The sequence below is a fragment of the Eschrichtius robustus genome, chromosome 3 (assembly GCF_028021215.1).
Source record: "Eschrichtius robustus isolate mEscRob2 chromosome 3, mEscRob2.pri, whole genome shotgun sequence".
NCBI classification, from domain to species: Eukaryota; Metazoa; Chordata; class Mammalia; order Artiodactyla; family Eschrichtiidae; genus Eschrichtius; species Eschrichtius robustus.
This window is the reverse complement of record NC_090826.1, coordinates 140,560,016-140,582,883: the sequence shown is the minus strand read 5'-3', so window position 1 is coordinate 140,582,883 and position 22,868 is coordinate 140,560,016. Positions and strand designations below refer to the sequence as shown.

At 46.4% G+C, this 22,868-nt stretch overlaps 1 protein-coding gene across 3 annotated transcripts in view; it reads right to left on the bottom strand.

Moving 5' to 3' along the window:
- The window catches only part of CACNA1E (calcium voltage-gated channel subunit alpha1 E), a 303,256-nt gene that overhangs the window by 15,299 nt on the left and 265,089 nt on the right, over positions 1-22,868 (bottom strand). For all 3 annotated transcript variants that reach the window (XM_068538402.1, XM_068538403.1, XM_068538404.1), the window contains 7 exons: positions 20,299-20,382; positions 19,408-19,533; positions 16,055-16,120; positions 11,690-11,781; positions 10,972-11,137; positions 6,117-6,244; positions 937-1,033 (listed from right to left, as the gene is read on the bottom strand). In XM_068538402.1, coding sequence (XP_068394503.1) covers positions 937-1,033; positions 6,117-6,244; positions 10,972-11,137; positions 11,690-11,781; positions 16,055-16,120; positions 19,408-19,533; positions 20,299-20,382 — 759 coding nt within the window. The remainder of the gene's footprint in view (positions 1-936; positions 1,034-6,116; positions 6,245-10,971; positions 11,138-11,689; positions 11,782-16,054; positions 16,121-19,407; positions 19,534-20,298; positions 20,383-22,868) is intronic.

Below are 22,868 nucleotides of genomic sequence, written 5' to 3'. Positions count from 1 at the left end.
CTTCTTTAGGCTTTTAGAGAAGTGGCGACATTGCTAGGGTGTATTCCTAGGTGAATGAAAGAGCTCCAGAGTTCTGGGTCAGTCTGAACAGCAATGGGGAATTAACAGCAACTATTATTCATTGTGGAGAACAAGTTCAGGCCCCAAGGCTCTGAGCATGCCAATGGCAGTTGACTCCCAATGTACAATGCTGTCCTAAGCAAGCTGAGGGGAAGCCACCCATAGCTCAGTCATGCCGCGAAGGCAAATCTAATGCTGAAGGCAACTTGTGTCCATCATTACCCTTTCCTTTGAATTGCCAGGAAAAATGGGTAGCTGGGCTAATGGGGAAGGGAGCTGCATCCTTCATCATATATCATGGGATGGAGGTTGTTGTTCCTCTTTCTTTTCTGGTACCTAGAAGGAACCATGCCATCATTCCTCCCTACGTCATGGAGGAAGAAATTTGTTAAGAGTTTTCCTCTCTCCTAAAAATTTCTTCTTGAACCATGTTTAGAGGAATTTCTGCATTATTTCCTTAGCTTATCTGATTGAAGATTTTTTTAAATAAGCTCTGATAGCTGTCTTGCTGTAGGCTTTCTTCTTGCCCATATATGCTATTCCACAGCCCACCACTCTGCCTTCTCTAGAAGGAAACATGCTGCTTAACACTTCCTTTCTAGTAACCCACTCAAAAGGAGCCACACACTTGTAGCAACAGAATAACATTAAAAAAAAAAAAACCACGTCGGATAGTCTTACACACCACCTTGTGTATCGATTCAGGACTTCATCCTTCTGTGAAGCTTCATGACCTTTTCATCTCATCATTCCTTTTTTCCTTGGTTCCCTCCTCTCCCTCCCCAGCCCGGCTTCCTCCCCACGTTCTGACCTCCCCACAGCTGGCGCCCATTTCCTGCTGGCCACTAGCCCAGAACAAAGGAAGAGGTGGTCTACCTTATATGCCACCTTGGAGGGACATCTCTTGCCGAGGCCTAGCGGTGGTGACATGAGAGTCAGCATTTCATACATCTCAGTGTAATGGATGCGGCCACTGCTCATGGCGGGGTGGTAAGTGGGGATGGGGGCGGGGTGGCAGGGAAAGGATGCAGACAGGGAGGAGAGGAGAACAGGCATTCCCGGGGAGCCAAAACACACAAACAAAAGAGTACAGAAAACAGGAGAAGAAAAACGAAACAAAATGGACAAACAGGAAAAGAACAGGAAACCCGTTAATCAAGGCAAGTCGTACACGTGTCTCCATCCTGGTGCGGATTTATAGCACACCCAACACAGACCCGGGAACGTGGCAGCAACCTTTGGTCTCTCTGCGCGGCTGTCACAGGGACCAGTTGTCTCCTCCAGGATGAGCATCACCCTACCTCTCTGTTCACCCATCCATCCCGCATACAACACAAGCTTGTCTTCAATTCCCAGGGCTGTGTGAGAGTGGTATAAACCAGATAGACGGTGTTCCAGCCATGGGTTAGGATTTCTGGCCCCGGCTGGGGACGGGGGTGCTGGCCTGGAAGTCAGGCCTTTGTCCTGCTCTGAACCCGCAGGCGGAGCATCGTGTATCCCCCTCTGTGGTGTGAGTGCAGCAGGAGACGGCGGCTTGCGCTACGGCTGCTGCTCAGAGTCGGCCCGTTGCTTCCACCTGGCTCTGGTGGCAAGAGTGCTCTTTGTGCCCCGGCATGCCCCGGGGGCGACGGCATGCTGGGCACAGAAGAAACAAAACCAGGAGGAGGAAGAGCATCTCGCATGCCATGCTGCCCTCCCCGGCTCTCCCACATGCGGCTGCAGGTTTCACCAGGGTGGAGTTTAAAGAGTCTCTGCAGAGGCAGCTGTTCGGCCTCCTGAATATGGGAATCACTTGTCACCAGCCCAGGCCAGCTCCTTCCCATCGCTCAGCCTGGCATCTTCCTGGGCCTAAGTCGTCTTCCAGCTGCCAGACTGTGCTACGCCCCCGGGAGCCCGCACTTCCCTCCTGTAACACCAGGAGAGACTTCCTTATCTAGTGGGCTTGGCCTTGGAGAGGGGCTGGGTGGAGAGGGAGGTCCTGTGTGCCCCTGAACAACGTCCTTGGTCTCACCAACAAACAGTGACTCGGCAGTTACGACAGAGCCCTCGGTGCCTCCAACAATACATGGCAGGACCCTCAGGCAAGAAATCTGCTCCGAGCCCTCCGTCCTCTGCTGAGACCTTCCCAGACCCTCTGAGCTAGTAAATTCTCCCACCGACTCTATCCTCTTTGCCTTCTTGACTTATCCTCCCCTCCTGTCCTCATTTTAAAATTATTTCTCACCTCCCTTTTGTCCTACAGCTTTTATAATCGCTTGTGGCCAAACTATCCAGAGCTGGGCAGAGGTAGGCATGGCTAGAATCACACTTTCCTACACCGTATATGGGATGGTGCTACTAGTTTGCTAAAAGGAGGCTCTCTGTCTCCAGGGAAATGAAACCAGAACTCCTTGCTGGATTCAAAAGATTTCTGCATTCTCTGGAGGAGGGAGAGGTCCTTCTGGTTAAATCCACAGATTAAGGTGGAGTGAGGAAGAGAGAGAGAAGAATGTGTGTGTTATACGTGCACGAATGAGTGTGTGCATGTGAAGAAAACAGAGGTCAAAGCAGCCTCCATTTTTAAGTCCTTAACTCTTTTTTTATCCGCCTTCCCCCCAAAACGTGCCCTTCTTCCTTGTGTAACAGCTGCTGGTTCTGGGAGGGTTTGGACCTCTTTAAACTCAAAGGAAAGCAACATGAAGGTTCCCTCATGTGGCGCAGTGGTGGTGGAGCAGAACGGAGAGGAGGGGGGTTGGAGGCTGCACCCCGCTGCCGGTCACGGTCATGGTCATGGTCACAGCTGGGGACCGGAGGCAAACCTTGCAAGCCACCCTGTAGGGGCAGTTCTCTCCCAGGCCCAGAGGTGGCGAGATCACCCGCACTAATTTGTACATATCCTTATACGGGATCCTGCCGCTGTAAAGGAAGCAGAGGTGGGTTAATAGGACACTCAGAGAAGGGTAGGAGAGAAATGACAGCCTAGCCATGAAGGGGATGGCTGGAAGAGGAAGGGCGGCTTCTTTCCTTGGGCCCGGCAAAGCCAGATTAGGAGAGACTGAGGACGAAAAGCATCAGAGAACCACCACCTTGCAAACAGCATGGTAAGTATCAGAGAACCATCACTGCAAAATGCACTGCCTCGAATTTTCTAAGGAATCAGAGCTCGTTCAATGCCTAGTGGCCACGAGCACCCAGAGATATCCGTTGGGCCTATACCTGGCCAGATGCAGAAAACGGAGCCTGGCTCCAGCTAGGCCTCTAAGAACAAAGCCCACCAATTCACAAATACCTCTGACTGCCACCAACAGCGGACACCAGGCTGCCGTGAAGCAGACTGCAGAACCCTTTGCTTTTCGCAGACACTGATTACAGTCAGTTACTCAGACCCGCTTGTCAGGGCAGTGGGAAAGTCAGCCTCCTTCTACAGACTGTGAGAAAGAAATTTCCCATTAGGCTAATTAGCAAGGAGCACCGTTGGCATGAGGGAATTTGCAAAGGGCTTTGCTTCTCTTTGTGGCAGATTTTTCCCCGAGTTCTGCTTGGGCAAACTCTTCTCAATTTGGCTGGAGCCTGCCGGGATCTGTGCTCAGAAAGCAGCCTGCAAGGGAGCCGAAATGCTCTCCTGCCAGCCCTGCTCCTGCAACCCAGCCCATAGGCAGCTTGGTCAGATCCAGTCAGAATTCCAGGAACACTGTGACCTATCTTATCACTCCCCTTTCACAGAGCCTGCTAGAGAATTCTGATTTCCTGTGTAAAGGGCAGACTCAACAGTTGATTCATTTTCAGTGGCTAAAGCATCTGCTCCCTCAGGGGCCAGAACAAGTCAGCAACGGCCAGGGATCTGAGGGTCTGGACACATCCTGGTACAGACCAGGGTTTCCACCAGAAATTATAAGCACACATTCTCCACCTCCAAGCATCCAATCCTCGCCAGTGATGTCGAGACTACAACTTTGCCCCAGTGTCACTCTTCCTAATCTTTTCTTGATTTTGCTGTTGATTCCTCCTCTTCTTCCAAATAGCAGCTCAGCCGTACTTCCAAGTCTCTTGACTCTTGAGGGGAGGTTCATTTTACCATGTGTTCTTTTGTTTCTTATCGTGGATGGGACGTGGGTGAGTTGGTCCTGCTGTCTACAGGCTGATGTGCTCTGCAACCTGTCTCCTTTTTGAAGACATTGGCTTACTTTATCTTGGTTTGTTTCCCCTCTCATCTCATAGAGAAGGCCAGTAAAACTATAACCAGGACAAGTTACGCTGTGAATTTCAAAGTAGACACAAGAGGTTCTCCTTGGTCTTTTTGCTCTTTCACAGCTCATGTGTCTGAGTCTCATGATTAGTTCTCGTGGAATTGTTCTTCCCAGCAGATGGAAGAACTGGGGAGCAGCGTGTTTAATGCCCAAGGCACTTGGGCCCGAAAATAATGTGAACCCCAAAAAGCTGGGGTTTCTGAGAGCCAAGGGCTCCTGAGTGAGGCTAGGTGAGCAATGAACTCCTTTGCTAGCAGCTGCTTTCTCCTCTCTCAGGTGAGTGAAGAGGTCCCTTCTTGGTATCCCGATCCCATGGCCATCCAGCTTTACAGACACCAATTTTTCATATTTTCTTTCCCATGTGGTAATTAATTATAACAATAGTTACATACATGATTTAATATAATCTTCACAACCAGCCTTCAAGGTAGGTAGGATCATTACCACTATTATACAACAACTGTGGAAGCTCAGAGTGGTTGAGTGACTTGTCCAAGGCCACAGAGCTGACAAGATACAGGCCTGGCTGCATTCCCCTGTAACACAGTGCCCACTGCATTCTAAGCAGCCTATCCTACTAGAAAGAAGGCCCAGAAAGTAAAAGCCATTGCTCAGCCATTGTAACAGAAATGGATTTAGAGAACTCTGTGCTAAGTCATTAATAATTACTGAGGGGAAGAGGAATTCTGATTCATTATTTCAACATCTAAAGAAGTGACCCAAGTTCAACAAGCCTCATAGGAGGACAGATTTGGGAAGAGTCTTAGATTATGAAGTAGTTCCAGGTGGAAGCAACGTGGTCCATTCCCATGAAGGATGGAATTTCTTGTAGTATTTTCAGAGGGGGACCAGAATGGATAGATTGGCGAGATAAGACCCTAAAACCAAGATGACTTCGGACAGAAAAGTTCCCATGGAGTGAGCGCTCACAGCACTCTTACCCTGTCTTCAACTATGAGGACCAAAAGGCTGCCTTTCAACTCTAAATCAGGGATTAGCAAACTTTTTAAGTAAAGGGTCAGATAATAAATATTTTTGAATTTGAGGGCCATGCTGTCTTTGTCACAATATGCAGCTCTGCCTTGTAGTGTGAAAGCAGCCAGAGACAGTACATAAATGAGCATGGCTGTGCTCCAATAAAACTTTATTTGCAAAAGTAGACAGTGAGCCACATTTAGCCCATGGGTTATAGTTTGCCAGCCTCTGCTTTAAAGTCCAGAAGGCACAATATCACTTGAGAACTATCGGAAAGTGAAAAAGACCTAGGGAGGTCATCCCCGCAAATTCCTGCCATTTAACTCAGTTCCATGCAATAAAAATCCACAAGTATTTAAGCAGTCAGTTAGAAGAATAACTTGCTTGCTTTTTTATATAATTTCAGAGTTATCTGAAACTGTACCTTTTGAGAGGGATGAGAGAGAGAAAAGACTAATGTCACTGACCATGGTGGCCAGCTGTCCAGCTGTCCCCCAAAACCCTTGTCAACCCCCCTGGTGACTCAGAGTCCACTAACCATTTTGGAAGCTCCTCTAGGGACTGACTCAAACACTCTGAGGTGCAGACTGTGTACTGAGATAGGCAAAGAAAGGGAAAAGCCTGTCACAGAAGGAAAGAGAGGGGAAAGGAAGATAAAGAAGCTAAGTGGTCCATAACTGGCTTGATGCCAGAGCCAGTCTGAGGACCTGGCCTCTTCCACGGGCCACAACCAAGAGGAATCTCCTCTCCTTCTCTAACAGGCAAGCATGGGTGGCTCCAATTCCAACCTCTTCCTTGAGAACTCCAGAGGCCCTTGATATGGGCCTCACGGGGGGCGCCAAGAGGCCTACGCACCATGCCGCTCTGTCATACTCTGCCCAGACACGGACAAACTCGTCCAGGTGGTGAGGCCCCAGGATGGATGAGTCCCGAGTCAGGTACTCAAAGTTGTCCATGATGACGGCCACGAACAGGTTGAGCATCTGGAGGGCAAGGGGGAGAAGAGGAGTTAGGAGAAACCCAAAGCAGAAAAACAGGCTTCAAGGCAAATAAAGAATTCAGAAGTTTGTAAGGCTGAAGCTCCTAACCAAAGCACTGTTGATCCTGCTGAAGGCAACGCAGCATTTTCACGACTGAACTGCACGTCATTCTGCGTGCATTATGATTTCACTTTCCTATGCCACTTTATATTTGCAAAGTACTCCTCAGTCGCTTTTGTTATCTATTAAATTTCTTTAACTGTTAGTGCAGCAGCAGAGGGAGTAGCAGCAGCAACACGTTCTCAAAGGCTAGAGGAAGTCAAGGCCCGACACCAAGCCCCCCTTCCAGCCTCCCTCCCCAACCCTTGCTCCCCAAAGCGGCCAGTGAGAGAACTGGTGGGATGCCTTAGAGCGGATGAAGGGCTCACTGTGCGGCAACTTGAAGCTGTTCACGGCTCTTAAGTGCTTCCAAGACCCTGTTCTCCCGCTTATTTGTTCAACAACGTTTATTGTGCACCTACTATGTTCCAGACAGAGCTCCAGGTGCTGGGGGTGGGAGTTAAGAAAGGTCTGGTCCGAGATACATTTCCATAACTAGCTCGTTGCTTAAGGCACAGCAGGCGTTCACTAGATGTTGTTACTTGAATACTCTTAAAGACATTTAGTATTTAGCAGAGACTGTGATGTGTTGGAAACATACAAATGTTACATATTTTTTTAAGAGCCATGAAAGAAGCATGTACAGCAGGGACAAAAAGGAGTATGGGTTCGAATTTCACATAATTTTCATGTCATGAAATATTATTTATCTTTTGATTTTTTTTCTCAACCATTGAAAAATGTAAAAATCATTACTAGCTCATGGGCCATAGAAAAACAAGTGGTAAACTGGATTTGGCTTGTGGGCTATAGCTTGTGGAGCTCTATATAATCTTATCCAGATTATACAGGAAGCAACAGGAACCCCTAAAGGGGCTTAAACTAGGAGAGAGACCAAGGGCTATATGCATTCAGAAAGAACACTTGGTCGCAATGTGGAAGGTGCGGAAGGTGGGCAGGAGACCAGGGGGAGAGTTTTGCGATGCTCCTGAACCAACCCAGTGCCAGGACGGCAGCCTGGATAGAGAGTTTAAGGAGGTGGATTCAACAGGCCTCGACCAGAGTGAACAGCAGTTCTTTGTTGTTTCTTGGCCATCCAGCACACATATACTGTACTTCCGGTCTCCTGGGGACACACCCATTACCTATTCCCAGTTAATATGGTTTAGTGGGGCACCACCATGACCCAGGCCTCAACCAGCCATTGAATCCCATCCCCCTGGGCTACAGTGACTGGTGAGCCAATCAAGGCCAAGAAAATGGCATTGAATATTCTGAGCAAGAGACTTGTTCTTCCTTGCTGGCCTTGAATATGTGGGGAATGAGGTATACAGCTGCTGCTACAGCCGTCTTGGAGCCAAGGACTGGAGGTGTTGGAGAAAAGAGCTCACATGGAGAAGCCTGAGGAAGAGATCTGTCAATAAAGACGGAAACCTCGTCCTGGGGATGTCATCTGATCCCCAGATCAAGCTTGCTTAAGCCTGTCCTGCCAGACTCTTCATTTATACGAGCCGATAAAATCCCTTTTTGCTTAGGTCGGATGCAGCTGGACTTTCTGCCACTTGCAAGTGAAAGAACCTTGCCTGACAGAGATGAATTGGCTGTGGAGGTGAGCGAATAGGAGCCTCTGCTGCTGATTCCCAGGTTAAGTGGCTGGGTGGGTGGAGGTGCCAGATATGCAGACAGGATACACAGGATGAAGAGAAAGTCTGCAGGATGGAGTTGCTGGGAGTCTTCTCTGCAACAGAGACTGCTGGCTGCATCCTAATAACCAGTCTCTTCTCTTCCTTCCTCCCTCCTCTCTCCCTTCCCTTCCTTCCTTCATTCTACTGCCTAGAATGGAAGTGGATGCCTGGAATCCAGCCGTCCTCTTACCATGAGGCTGAGGGACACTCCTTGGAAGTGTGGGAGCAAAAAGAGGGACGGGGTCTGGGGCACCAGCCACTCTGTGGAGCCACCGTAACCAGACTCACTGCCTTCTTCCAGGCTTCGCTAACATGCCAGGAAAATAAACATCCCTCTTGGTGAAGCTACTGTTATTTGAGGAGCTCCGCTTCAAGCAGCTGAACCTAATCCTAGCATGGACTTTTCTTTCTGTCACTGTGACTGGAGCCACAGTGAATTTATTCAATCACTGTCTGGGTTATAAAGGGGTTTCCATATACAATCATCCCTCGGTATCTGCTGGGAATTAGTTCCAGGACCTTCCCAGATACTAAAATGTGCAGATGCTCAAGTCCCTTATGTAAAATGGTATAGTATTAGGAATTCTCTTGTGGTCCAATGGTTAAGACTTGGCGCTTTCACTGCGGGAGCCCGGGTTCGATCCCTGGTTGTGGGGACTAAGATCCCGCAAGCCATGCGGCGCAGCCAAAAAAAAAAATGGTGTAGTATTTGCATATAACCTATGCACATCCTCCTGCATACTTTAAATCATCTCTAGATTGCTTATAATTCCTAATACAATGTAAATGCTACGTAAATAGTTGCTGGTATGCCGCAAGTTCAAGTTTTGGATTTTGGAACTTTCTGGAATTTTTTTTTTTTTTTAACATTTTCAATCTGAGGTTGGTTGAACTCACGGATGCAGAACCCGCAGATAGGGCCGACTGTATCCACACATTTTCTTTACACTCCTTTCCGGATACCTATTATTAATGTTAACAAAAACTATTTGTATTATTATTGCTTTACATTTGCATAGTCTTCTATAGTGTTGTGTGCGTATTCACACCTACCATACGTTTAATGCTTGCTCTAACCTTTTGTGAAGCAGGTTTAATTACCACCAGGCTTTCAAGGACATAAGTGCTTCCTATACACATCTGTGTTCTTTAGCTCCAAGCACATAGCCGGGCACATCCCAACGCATCGGTAAATCTTTCTAGAGTGGTTGGCTTGAGTTGAGAAGCTGTGTGACTTGCCCAAGGTCACAGAGTCAGTGCAGGGCTGAGATTTGAAAGCAGATCATCTCATACTGAATATAGCCTCTATAAAAATAACATTCATGTGAATTATGCAGTAGCCTCCATCTCAAAATTCTAAAAGTACCTTTATAGTCGCTAATTAATTTTCCAGTTATATCTTTGGTTTCTTTTAAAATATTTATTAAACGCTTAAATGATGTAGGATAAAATGGAGATGTCTGCATGGCCTTCTATATGCTCCACTTCCCCCTATGATAAGCGCTGATATTCCTGTATGAGTTTCACCTTTCAGTTCTAGGTGATGGATGCACTGAAACTCACTGACGGCTTCACCCCAGTGTCTAGCTCAGTGTGAGCCTTTTAATGGCCACTCAATAAAAATGTGCCGAAAGTGCTGAATACAGGAATGAATAAACAAAAAAACTCCAATTTATACCATCATTCTAAATTTCCTTGCAGTTATTTTCATTATAGATTATACTTCCCTATTTCTAAGTAAGATAATATTTTCTGTTCTTTTTTCATCAAAAAACCTTTCACATCCATGAGAAGGAACACATGTATCAGCTCACTATACCGATAATACTCTTATCAGCAAGTACTTTTTCTTCCCATTTTACAGAAGCCACAAATGGGAAGGTGCCTTGGCCAAGGCTAGAACAGCAACAACGCCAATGTGGGCTCCCCAAGTCTCCAGTCAGTTCAGCCCCTGCTACATCGGCCTGCCCACCACCCTTACCAGTCCGTTTGTTAGCCACTTCCCCACACCCAACAGCTGGACACATGGCAAGTCCCCTTGGGATCACTTTAAAGAGGTAGAAATTCCTGGACACCAAACAATTCACTTTGGGATTCCCAGCCATGAAGCTGACCACTTTTAAGTGGCATTGCTTTAGTTTTAGATTTTTTCTGTAGCCGGTGGCATCAGCAGTGAAGCCGAGCTGAGGGACGTCAGGGTGGCCAGAAACGCCAGACTGACCCTTTCAGTGATCTGGTAGCACCTCGCCCATTATTCTCTTTATCACCGCTTGTGTGATTGTGCAGGGTAGAGATTTCTGGATGCTGCCGTGCCGAGTCATGTTTTCTCCCAGAGAAAGAATTAAGAAGGCACCTAGGGCTTCTCACTATTTTATAGGTGGGTGTGTGCCACGTACATTACTCAATATTTACTAATGCCCAAAGCAGTCATATCCTTTCATGTCTGTCAAGCTGGCCAACTGTCACCGAACGTAGCGACATAAGAGAGAACCGCATCTATTACATTGTATATTGTCATCATCCTACTCCGATTAATGCTATCCCCTTACAGTTTCAAAGTACGTTTTCTCAAACAGTTCAAAGGTCTCCGAAAGAGAGAGAAAAGATTCTGAGCCTTGCTTGTGAGATAAAACACCAGAGATACAGAAGAGAAAGATTTACTCTGGGTCACAACTGAGTCAACGTGATAGTCAACACTCTATTCACTGAACCCTACCTACTCCCCGAATTAGCTCTTCTCACACAGTCCTCGCCTAGAAGCAGCAGAGACATCTCTCAGCCTTGGAAAGTCACCCACCCTGGCTTCCAAGAGCCTCCTTGAGGAGGACCTATTTCTCATCACGGGCTGGGGCTTGTGGTGGAACGTACACCGAGGGAAACCTCTCGCCTATTTATCAGAGGCGGGGACTGGGCCACATCTCAAGCCAAGATCACACTGCCGCTCACCAAGAAGGAACAGAAGAAGATGAAGGAGACGAAGTACACGTAGGCCAGGTCGGTGCCACAGCGCTCACTCTCGCTCTGCCCCGATGGTGCGGTGGTGTCAGGCTCACAGCCCTTCTCCCCGAGGCACGACAGCATTATCTCCTGCCAGGCCTCGCCCGTGGCACTCCTGAGCCCAAAAGACAACTCGGTTAGTAGCAGCAGGTCTGCGTGTCCTAACCTCTCCTCAGCACTCTCCCCGACTCACCCATCTAGGCTTCTCTTACGCTCAGCCTCCTTCGAGTGCGATGGAGAGTGCCAGTGAGGTCTCTCTTGGGCTCTGCCACCTCACCCACTGCCTCTCCATCTTCTGTTGACAGTGGTAGAGAGGGCAGTGGGACTCTCTAAGACCCCACGTAAACCTGGTCATCCGTGGTTTCAGCCCTTAAATGGAATCTGGCCTGCAATCCATCCTCGCCTTCCCCCTCTCAAAGCCCTGGAGGACGTGCTGAAACTGCATTTTGCAAATCGACTACTGAGTCAAAGATGTGGAGGAAACGTTCTAAAGTCAAGTCATCAGAGCAGCTTTTCGGAGGTCCTGCCCCCACTTCCGCCCCCATCCCACTGTCTATCCTCATAGGAGCAGAGTGAGCAGAGACAAAGGGGAACGGGCGGAAGAGGCAGGCCGACTGTTTCTCTCTCGCAGGAGAGCTCCAGCCACCACAGTTACAGATCCAGGTACCTGAAGAGTAGCATGAGGGACCCAAAGAAACTCCGGAAGTTGTTGTGCCGGTTGATGTGACTCTCCTCGTCTAATTTTATGTTTCCAAAGACCTGGATGAGAAAAACAACAGAAAGCCCTAAGCATTATTGAGTAGCGGGATGTGTCCAGCACAGGATAGTAGATGCACCTGCAGGCTTGGTGAATTCACATGCGTGGCTCCTCCCGCTGGCCTAACCATGAAGCAGACAACTCAAAACCCAGGAAGGCTGGTAGACCCCATGTTCTTGGCCTGATATGCGGGAAGAGTTATATTCTCCAGTGAAACAAGGAGGATGAATGCTTGCAAGGACCATAGAAGGCAAGATCTTTGAAAGCCATTCTGCTTAGATGTAGTTCCTCCCACACCTGATTTGGTCCTTTTATTTCTATGATACCTATTCACTATGGTACTCAAGCAGTCTGTCAAAGACATTACCCTATAATAGGCATGCAGGGAACGAGTTACCCCCCTCTTCCTGTCTCAGCTGGTAATGATGAGAACATTTGTATTTGCAGAAGATGTGATTTATCCCTTATAAAGGATAAATAGGCAGATGCTGCCCTGGAATTTGCAAGCAGTTTAAGTCAGAGAAGGGTATCTCTATCTTCCTTGGGTATGTTCCCATCCGGAGAGTCACATCTCAGAAGTGTGATACATCTATAACCCAGAGTCCATGAGAATGAACACACACCAAGTCCAGGCCAATAGGATGAAGAATGTCTGGAAAACTGGATACTTGGAAAAGGAAAAAGAAAATGGATTTGGGCAGATCTGGCTATAGAGTGAGTTTACTAATCTGCTGTGGGTCGCTGGGCTTAGAATGAGGTCACTGTGCAACTTCATGTGAAAAAAAGAGGGAAAAGTCAGAGATCTTTATCTACAGTGAATAATGATGAGCTCTCAGACACAGTGCTGTCTGGAGCCAAGGTCGATTCCATGTCTCTCTAGATGGGAAGGGTGCCCTTACACGTGTACTTTCCTCCCCAGCCATGATTCAGATCTCAGGATCTACTCTCACGAGGCAATGTTTGTACAACCGAAGGCTTACAGGTCACTTTTCCGGCCTTTTGAGATTATTTTCAGCCTGTATTTAACATGCTTCAGTTTACCTAATATGTGCTAAATGGAACACGTCCCCCCCCCCCACCCAACAGTGTCTAGAATGTGCAATTGAGGAACAGTCTCTGCTATTTTGCTCAAATAGCTCCCACTGACACCTGCTTGGGGAATTTGTTCTCAACGCTGATTTTCAAAACCTAAATACTACTTGCCTCTCAGGGAGAATGGAGGTGGCAAGCTAGGCAGTGCTGGGGAGCAAGGGAAGGAGGGAGATAAGGCTGAGGGCCCCCAGTCAGACAAATAGTAGCACTGAAAAAAATCCCACCCAAACAATCAAACCTAGTTCTGGATGCCCCAGGAGGAAACTGTCATATATCCTTGCCCATGTTCACATCCCCTTCTGTCTTTCTTTACACCCACTTAACTCAAAATCCATAATTTATCCCTGATTCATCACACACACACAACTTACAGTGTATTTCCTCCCTGTGACACTTCTGAAGCCATCATTAGTTGTCCTCTTTACGATATTCTCGAATACCTTACCCAATTGTGAACTAGCTGGAGAGCACACTGTGATTTTACAAAAGTTATGTGTGTAATAGTCAAGGAACTACTGTCAAGCCAATAATGTATATTTATTATGAAGGTAGTGTTTAAATTTTTCCAGCTTTTTAAAAAGCTTTTCACTTAGTCCTTGTCATTAACCCAAATCTCCTACATCAAAAGGAAAGGCTATGGAAGAGAAAGAAGGTTTGATGAGACCCATCGGAACACTTAATGAAAGTATAGGCTTAAATCTGTTTCATTTGGGATTACAGAACTTTAGAACTAGAAGGGACCTGTAAAGCTATCTATCCAACTCCTCTACTGCACTGGTGATGGGGTTAAGACCCAGAGAGGTTCAGTGACCTGACCAAGTTTGCACAGCTGGTCAGTGGTGGAGCTGAGGCTGGAAGCCTGTAGCCCCAGGACTCTCCCAAACCCAGCAAGTTACTCCTTCCTTCCATCTTCAGATTTCTCTGCAAAGCTCTCTTCTTCTAAGAAGCCCTTGAAAGTTCAGAATAATGGTGCATCTCACAGACACCTCCTATTGCTATTCATATCTTTCCAATGCTGGTCTACTTTCCTTTTGCTTTTCTGTTTGTATGGATCCCTCTGCTTTGTTATGACTGTATGACACACAATCTTTCTAGTTACAAGCTAGGTGTCTGCTTTGTGCATGGTGTGGGGTCTCTGTCATGGGACAGGATGAAGATGGCCAGCTAAAGGTAAGTCACAGTGGGAATGGCATTCATGTCTTGGTGGAATGGAAATAGTGATCTTATTTTTTGGAAATAAGTCTAAGGGCAATAAATTATTACACATTGTGGTTACTGTAAATATCACAATTTCACAACTGAAGAACTCCTATCTCCCACTAAAGGGTCAGAGAAATACTTGTGTGTGCTTGTTGGTGGGAGGAGAGACAGTGCAGAGAACTTGCAGTACAGTAGGAACATGGGCTGCAGAGCAGACAGAGCTGAGATTTAAACTCAGCTCTCCCACTTACTATCTGAGATCTTGAGTGTATTACAAGTTACTTAACCACGCTAAGCAACAGTGGAGACAATGAAACCCACATATAAACATTTTCACATCACTCCTGAATACATCAGTCATGTATCTTGTGTGTGGTGTGTGTGTGTGTGTGTGTGTGTAATATATATATTTGCGGGGAGAGAGAGAAAGTGAGGGAGAGAAAGGGAGGCAGGAGTGGGTAAGAATATCTATTTAGCACAGTGTCTGGAACACTCAGGAATTCAAGTGATGGTAAACGGTATTACCATCATCATCAGTAGTATTACTAACGGGTTAGTATTAGAGATGGTGTTATTCTAGTTTATTTTGCTGGAAGATGAAAAGGGGATAAGAACTATTTTAAGCATGGACCAAAAAAAAAAAAAAGAACCCTAATTTAATCAAGTTTCATTTGGCCGTTCAAGAACATTTTAATTCTAGAATCAAATATTTGAGAGTTTGGATGGACTTAATAGAAGTCATCAAGCCAATCTTCCACTTCAGCTGGGATTCAGCTTGCACCCACCTCTGACATCATCATTAAAGCTCTACCAAAATATCCTCCGTGAAGGAGAACTCATTACTTTTCAACCAAATCTCACATTTTTTGACACTTGACATTCTATTGTATTTTTGGAGAACAAAACTCTCCAGTAATGGGATCAGAAGATGAACAAAATTTGGAAGTGCAGGCAAGAGAGAGGAACAAAAAGAAGACATTTCAGAGAAGCGCTCGAAAGGGCTGCTGACACGGCAAGCCTGGGGGATGCGTGCAGTGGCTCCAGATGGCAGCCGCCGTTGAGAAGGCAGCTGGCCATTCAAAGGCAGCCAGACCACCTGAATGCAGAGACTCCCACTTGGCTGAGGTCCTACGCTGGGGTTTAGTCTCCAAATCTCCAAGTCAGAAAATCAGCCTCTCGGAGCCCAGCCGAGAGCCTGTGTATCCAACTAGACAGGTGCATGGGATGTGCTGCTGGTTGTTTATGGTAGGAGTTCACCCACCACAAATGACAGCTGCCTTTGAAAGATCTTTTGGCCTCTTCTGCTCAGTGGGCTTCTGGTTACCTGCATAAGTACCCAGGGTGGGAACCTCATCCACTTCTCAATTCCGAAACTGGAAAGGATGTGGTAACCGAGAAGAACCATCCAGCGAGCTGCGTGGTCCTTTGACAGGCATCTGCTGGGATGTGGCCCTTGGGTTTCCTGAGGACTGGGCACACTGCCAGGAACTCTGAGCTGTTCCCGGTGGTGGGTCTTAGGGCATCAATCTCAGCCATTTGGGATGTAACTCGCATACATTTTGTGTCGCAGTCTGCAGAAGAACAACCACCTGACCTTCTTTTAGGTCTGGCTCAAATATGGGAGGGTCCTGAGATATGGACCATCACGAGCCTCACCCTATCCTTAGTCTCAGGGGGGAACCCCTCTGGCTAAGAACAGCGGTGTCATCTTCACTGGAGTCCAGCTGCTTATGAGGCAGCACCATGACCTGACAACCTCAGAGGAAGCCCCTGTATCAGACCACCCTGACCATCTGGGCAACCCGAGTGGGGAACCCTGCACATGTGAATTCCCACGGTCATATTGCAACAAGATCTTGGGAGCGAGCCTCAGGGCAAGAAGGGATTCTTTAAAGGACCTCAATCCTGTAGGCTCAGGCTAGAAAGCCAGAGACAACCTGGGCAACAACTGTCCCCCACCAGAGCCCTGATGCACCCTCTCACCTGCATCCCAATGATGGCATAGATGAAGAAAAGCATGGCAATCAGAAGGCAGACGTAGGGGAGGGCCTGGAAGGAAAGCAGAGACACAATCATGAATTTAAAGGCAGGCAGCTCCAAGGTCAACAACCTGCAGCACGGACAGTACAGGAACTCTTGTCCTGAGACTGACTTAAACACAGGTCTGGGGCTCTCTATTCCCCTGAGATGTTCTATTTTGGGATTCCATACTTTTGCAGATGTCCACATCCTCTGACAGATATGTAAGCTGGTGGCCCCAGAGAGGCTTGTAATTTCCCCTCTGTCGAGAATATTCCCTGACCCACAAGTGTGTAGCCCATATCTCCAAGGGAGAGCTGGGAAAACTTCTTGGGATTGGGATTCATCCCCCTCTGTATGCAGAATATTAATAACCTGGGCAGTTGTGACGCAAATTACACAGCAAGCATCTAGCTTTGGCTCCCAAATCCCTGTATTACCCTTCCCACCCCCTCGCTCAATGTGAGGTTCATAACGGAGCATTTGGAAGCAAAATGAAATGGCTGGGGTCTCAGTTGCTGGTCAGTTCCTAGCAGGCTCCTTCAAGCTCTGATGAAACATCTTTTTCCAATGTTTAAGAGTCCTGACCTTTCATTCTGTGTCACGCAAAATTCCAAAAAGGATTTCAAAGTGTGAGCCATCACAAAACCCTGCCATGAAGCCACATGGCACAAAATTCCATCCTGTGCAAGCTAACTGCCACTCTGGGATGACAACACTTTACTGATGGGGGTGAAAGGGCGAGTGGAAGAGACAGAAGGCAGGGAACTGCCCTTGGTGGCTGGGGGAGGATGGAGACATAGGGCAGTTTGGTTTGGAGGCCAGGGTGGGCATTATAATTCTGGGGTGATCTCAGTGCTGACATGGAAGCCCCTCTTCTTTACCACCCAGGAAGCCTCCCTGGCAGTTCGTGCAACTCCGAGTCTCCACTCTCTCTCGAGTGTGTACAGCACAACTCCCCGGAGAGCAGTTGAAGGCTTTCAGACTGCATGAACCAGGCAGAGCTTATCAACAGAGCTAACTAAATGAAGAGCCCTGGGAGACTTTTACAACTTGAATAAAGAATAACATTAAAATGCAATAGAGGGGTTTCCCTGGTGGTGCAGTGGTTAAGAATCTGCCTGCCATTGCAGGGGACACGGGTTCAAGCTCTGGCCCAGGAAGATCCCACATGCCGCGTAGCAACTAAGCCCGTGTGCCACAGCTACTGAGCCTGAGCTCTAGAGCCCGCAAGCCACAATTACTGAGCCCACGTGCCACAATTACTGAAGCCTGTGCGCCTAGAGCCCGTGCTCCGCAACAAGGTAAGCCATGACAATGAGAAGCCCGCTCACCGCAACTAGAGAAAGCCTGCACAGCAACGAAGACCCAACAGAGCCAAAAATAAATAAATAAATAAATTTATTTTTTTAAAAAATGCAATAGAGAGTTGGTGGGAGAATCCCTTCTCCAGTGGAGTGCTGATTCTCAAGATCTGTGAGGAGCGACTACATCCCGAGGGGGCATGTGAAGACACCATCTGCTGAAAGGAAGGAGTAGGGAGGCAGGTTTCTCTCCCAGCTTTGAGGAGAGGACCAAAGAGTCATCCTCATCTCTCTTCTTGTCATGTGGTAAATTCCAACACAAGATAAGGAAAAGAGAGAAGAACTGAGTAGGGGTCAGTGGTGGAGAACTGGGTGATGCTCAGGGTGGGGGGTGGGGAAGGCAGAGGCAGGGGCAACGCTGTTTACACGGTGTTACTTTCTGCCGTGTATGCGCAGAGGCAGCCTTTGTTAAACCAGCTTCAAGAAAACAACTTCTACACTGTGTCCCAGGGCTGCACCCATCCATCACAGTGTCACCTGGAGGCAGATTCAGCTGTCTTCACTGTTCTCTCTCTGTTCACTGGAAAAAGCCAACCATGTGGTCATCAATTTTTGACATGCTTTTCTTTGCCCTCGATAGTATACACTTTTACAGAGAATCAGTGATCATGAGAATATGACAGGCTGACACATATTTCTTAAGAGACTCACTAACAACTGTAACTTGTTGCACAGGCCTCTATAAAAAGATTTTAAGACCATCTTGTGTTCCAAATTCTAAATCCAGATCCACCCGAGACTCAAATGGTAAATTCTTGCTAAGGTTTTCGATTTCTCCTCTGTCACTGAGCTTTGGAGAAATAGTTTTCATTGAGGTGACACCTCTGTGGGAGTCACAGCACCAAACAATTACTCTGAATACAATAAAAATGTCAAGGTTGCTCGTGGGACCCTGAGCATCCTTACAACTGGCCTCACATCTCAGATCCCCAGGACTTTGCTGAAGAAGTAAATCAGTAATGATGGTGTGGCGTGAAGTCCCTTTCAAGTGACAAGAAACCATGAATTCACTGACAAGCTTTCTTTAGCTCAATTTGTAATTAAAATGTACAAACAATTAAAATAAAGAAGGCAATTCAATAAATTCATGATTTTTCATCTTTGAATCAATTTCATCAAATATATTTTTAAAGTACATTCACTGAAAGACTCTTTTTTAAAGGAGGAAAATAGTAGGCTTTTGAGCAGCATTGATGTCCCCCAAAGCTGAAAAACAAACTAATTATATTTGCTAGAGCTTGAAGATATTGAAATATGTTTGGAAAACTTCTTTTACTGGAAGTCTCTTCCATTAAAGTGGATCTCAGGTATCAATTTTTAACTTGTTTATTACATGTACATCTCTGTATGGCTCCATGAGATCATTCAAAAGAAGCTCACCATATTAACCTTGCCCAGATACCCTATTGGTTTGTGGGACGCAGAGGTGACCATTAGCATGCCGTATATTCAGTGGTTCAGGAAATACACACTAATGATGACATGGGTGGGACTGGTATGAATCATCTTGTTATAAAACACAACTCAAGGAGTCCTTTGAAAAACCGTTCTGTGAAATAAAGCCACGGACGAATCCCTGAAAAATGCAGAGGATATGTGACTACAGGCAGCTGGCTCTGTCCGTGGATGGGATTGCCCAGGGCATATTGAAATACCTTGGGAGGGAGCACACCTCATAAAACGAGCCCCCTGCCTCAGTGGACAGAGAAGGTAACTGAGTTACAAAGTTGGGGTGATTTTTTAGCATGAGATTCTAGCCAATTAGTCATAAGCTAATCGCTGCCTGGCCAAGTTGTGTTGTAACTAAGAACCGCTGTGTTTATCTAACACTTCTGACAAACGCCCATCCCCAGAGGCGAGGGGACTTGTGGAATCATGCTGCGTTGCTCGGTGTGCTGTCTGATGTGACAGGGCCGCTGCAACCCTCAGAGGGGAGGAGCTTGTGCCCTTTACCTTAAAGGACTGCACGAAGGTCCAAAGTAAAATACGGATGGTGTATCCTTGACGCAGAAGCTTGATGAGGCGGGCGGCTCGGAAGAGCTTCAGAAAGCTCATATTGAAGCCACTGGTGTTCACCAGCTGGTGGATCAAAAGGAAACATATCATTAGTGACATTATGGTCATTTAGAACATCTAAGCACTGGTATTTGTGTGTTTATCTCTCATTCAGATCATAGAATGGAACATGGATGCTGTCTTTTGTTTTTAACCCCATTTCCAGCTGATGGGCCAGTGGGGACCATCTCTCACAGCCTCCCCAGGACTGCCCTCTAAGGAAGGCATGGAAGTACCACAGACGGATGCCCCGCATACAACTGACAAAACTGGCCTCCCCAGTCTTCTCTAATGGCCTCCCCAGTCTTCTCTACGTGGTCCTAACTCTGCACTTGGATGCCAGAGGGCAGACCTAACAATCTCTCTTGCACATGATGGCCCTCCAATATTCAAAGACTTGTGATGAGCTCTCCAAGTCTTCTTTAGGGTGAACCATTTCAGGGAAACAGTTCAGGTCTAACAACTCTGAGGGCGAAGACCCTGTGCCTCTTTTGTGTCTCCCAAAGAATCTAGCAGGACACTGTGTACACTTGGCCTCTCCTGGGCCCTCTATCCCATTCACCCCCATTGGATGGCTGCTGTCTGAGTCGTGCAAATGGGACCAAGCCTTCCATGAGATCCAGCGCCATCCAGTGTTCCCATTTTATGGCAAAAGCTCAGGAATGAGGAAGTGAATAGGGGGCTGCACATTGGGTTTGTGGAGTTAAAAATGGACTGAATGTGCAGAGAATTTTTTTTTCATGCAACTCCAGGGCCGAGCCTAAAGAGAAGGATCAAGGAGCCATTCACCTTGCTGTCTGTCAGAATAATTTCTGTGATACTGCCGATCACGGTGATGAAGTCAAAGATATTCCAGGTGTCTCGGAAATAGTTCTGCCAAGTGAATTCAGCCATGGGAGCATCAGGAAAAAAAAGGAAAAGAAAACACGGGAGAAAACGGAAAAAAAGACATCTTTCATGACATAACTTTGTCACTTGGAATTAAAACTTGTCAATTCCAGGACAAGTTCATTCTAACTTTGGCTTTAGTTTCCCATTTCTAACCAAAAATGCTGTTTCTCCTTCACTAATTTGAGAGTTTCTCATTTGGGAAGCAGTTTCATCACTATTTGGGGACCTTGTTTTTGAAGCTCTCACTAAAAAGCTACATTAAAAAAAGTGTAAGATTTTTTAATGTAATATTACATGAAAATATGTAAGAAAGAGATTTGTGGCCTAGAACATTTTGATGTCCAAAAATGAAAGATCATAATTGTCACCCACAAGACAATAAAATTATTTACAGTATTATTCTACCTAAGGTTTTCTATAACTTTTAAATTATTTATATAGTGTCATGTGACCCTATAAATATACAGTTCTGACTTTCAACTAACAAGAAAAGTCACAGAGACGTCCTAAGTGACTAAAGATCAAAGATGTGTCAAAAATCTCTTCCTAACTCCGTTGAGCCTTTTCACACCAACTGCTGATTGGCAATAGGATGAACAAACTCATCTTTCCCCTCCTTCCCTGCTCTGTTACACCTTTCGAGGAGGTGTAACTAAATAAAATACAAGGAAGCAGTAACAGAATGAGTGGGTTAAAGAAAATGAAGAAGTAAAGGACCTGGATAATGCACCAGCCAGCCAACGTTAAGCTTAATAGAGAAAGTGGGCTCTGCTCCCATCTCCAGTGCTCTGGTGAAAACAGACCTGGGACTATATTCCTTAAAAGAAACAGAATGCTTAGGACTCCAAAACGTTACCCACTTGCCCTTGGGTGGCACTTCCCATAAGAGACCCTCAGAGCACTGCAAAATACACCCTCTTCCATCCCCACATGCATTCATGAATCCATGCCAGATTTTGTGCCAGGTCCTCCCTTGGCATTCTTTCAGTTCATTTATTCCTCCCATGGATGCTATAAGTAGGTAGTGATAAATACCTCATAAATTACTGAGTGGTAGGGCTAGCAAGAAGAATGGGTAGAGATATGCGATAGAGAGAGAAATGTTCTGGGGAGAGAGAAGCTACGTTTATGAGCACCTACTCAGGACTAGCCACCTTAGGTATATTCCCTCATGGGACACACACACAGTATCTAAGGCTATATGGCAGCTATTATTATCCTCCTTTTATGAATGAGAAAACTGAGGCTTAGGAAGGCCTGTCTGATTGCAAAGTCACAGGCACCTGCCAGGCATGTACAGAAACTAAGCACACAGCCTCACAAACTCACTGCTTTTAAGGACGACTACCTCAGGAGTGGGGTCAAGTTGAGTCTCTGAGTTCCTCAATTCTCAGTGCTCTCCTATTACCAACCTGGGGTGAGCTCCCTAATTCTTGGTTAGATCCCTATATAAGAGCTAGAATATAAAACTAGCTCTCAGGGGACAGAAGCCCTGGATTCCAGTAGAGGAGGCCTTACAATACAGTATGGTAGAGCACAGCATAGCATAGTAAAGACTAGTAGATTATGGTGGACAAAGTGTGGGCTTTGAAGCCAGAGAGACCAGGATCTGAACACTGGCTCTGCCTTTTAGTAACCTTGTGCAAAGTACTGAATCTTCTTGAGCCCTAGCTCATCCGTATAAGAAGAAAACCATAATGGCCATCTAATAGAGTTCTTACGAAGCTAAAATGAATAATACATAAAGCTTTTGGTACTTAGTAGACAACCAATGTATGTCAATTCTCTCCCTCTTTCTTTTTCCTCTTCCTTCCTTTTCTATTCCCACTCCACTTTCCAATTCTACTGCCTTTTATTCTGTAATCTTCAAAAAGCAACACAATTTTTCTGAACTTCAATTTACTCATTTAAAATAACAACAACAACGATAATGACAGTTTCTGCCATGCCTATTTCAGAGTCATTGAGAAGATCTGAAAAACAGTATATACTAGGGCGTTCTGAAAATCTACAGTACTATATCAATGAAAAGACTTATTTGGGACTAGTGGTGCCTTTTATAGTGTGAGAATGCTTCTAGACCTTGAATGAAAATACAGGGGTGAAGGTGGGAAGGAGGCAGGCTTTGGGGCCGAATCATCTAGTTAAGCCTGTAAGCATGTATTCGGCATTCACCATAATTTGACACAGAATTGGGGACTTAAGTCACAGACGACGCCAGTCCGACATGCAAATAATCAAGATGCAGAGAAAAACGTTCCCTGTTTTTACACAGGCTTCCCCCACCCCCTGCTCCTCCTGCCCAGGGCCAGACTGTATTATAATGGCATCTTTGTTGCTGGTAGTTTACTTTTCTTTATTTCTCCAAGACTCAAAAGGGAGTCAAACAACCAACAATACAGCCACCTGCAATGGGTTCCCTTCAACACTCCTCCCCAAACCATCAAATCAATGACTTCAAAGAACCA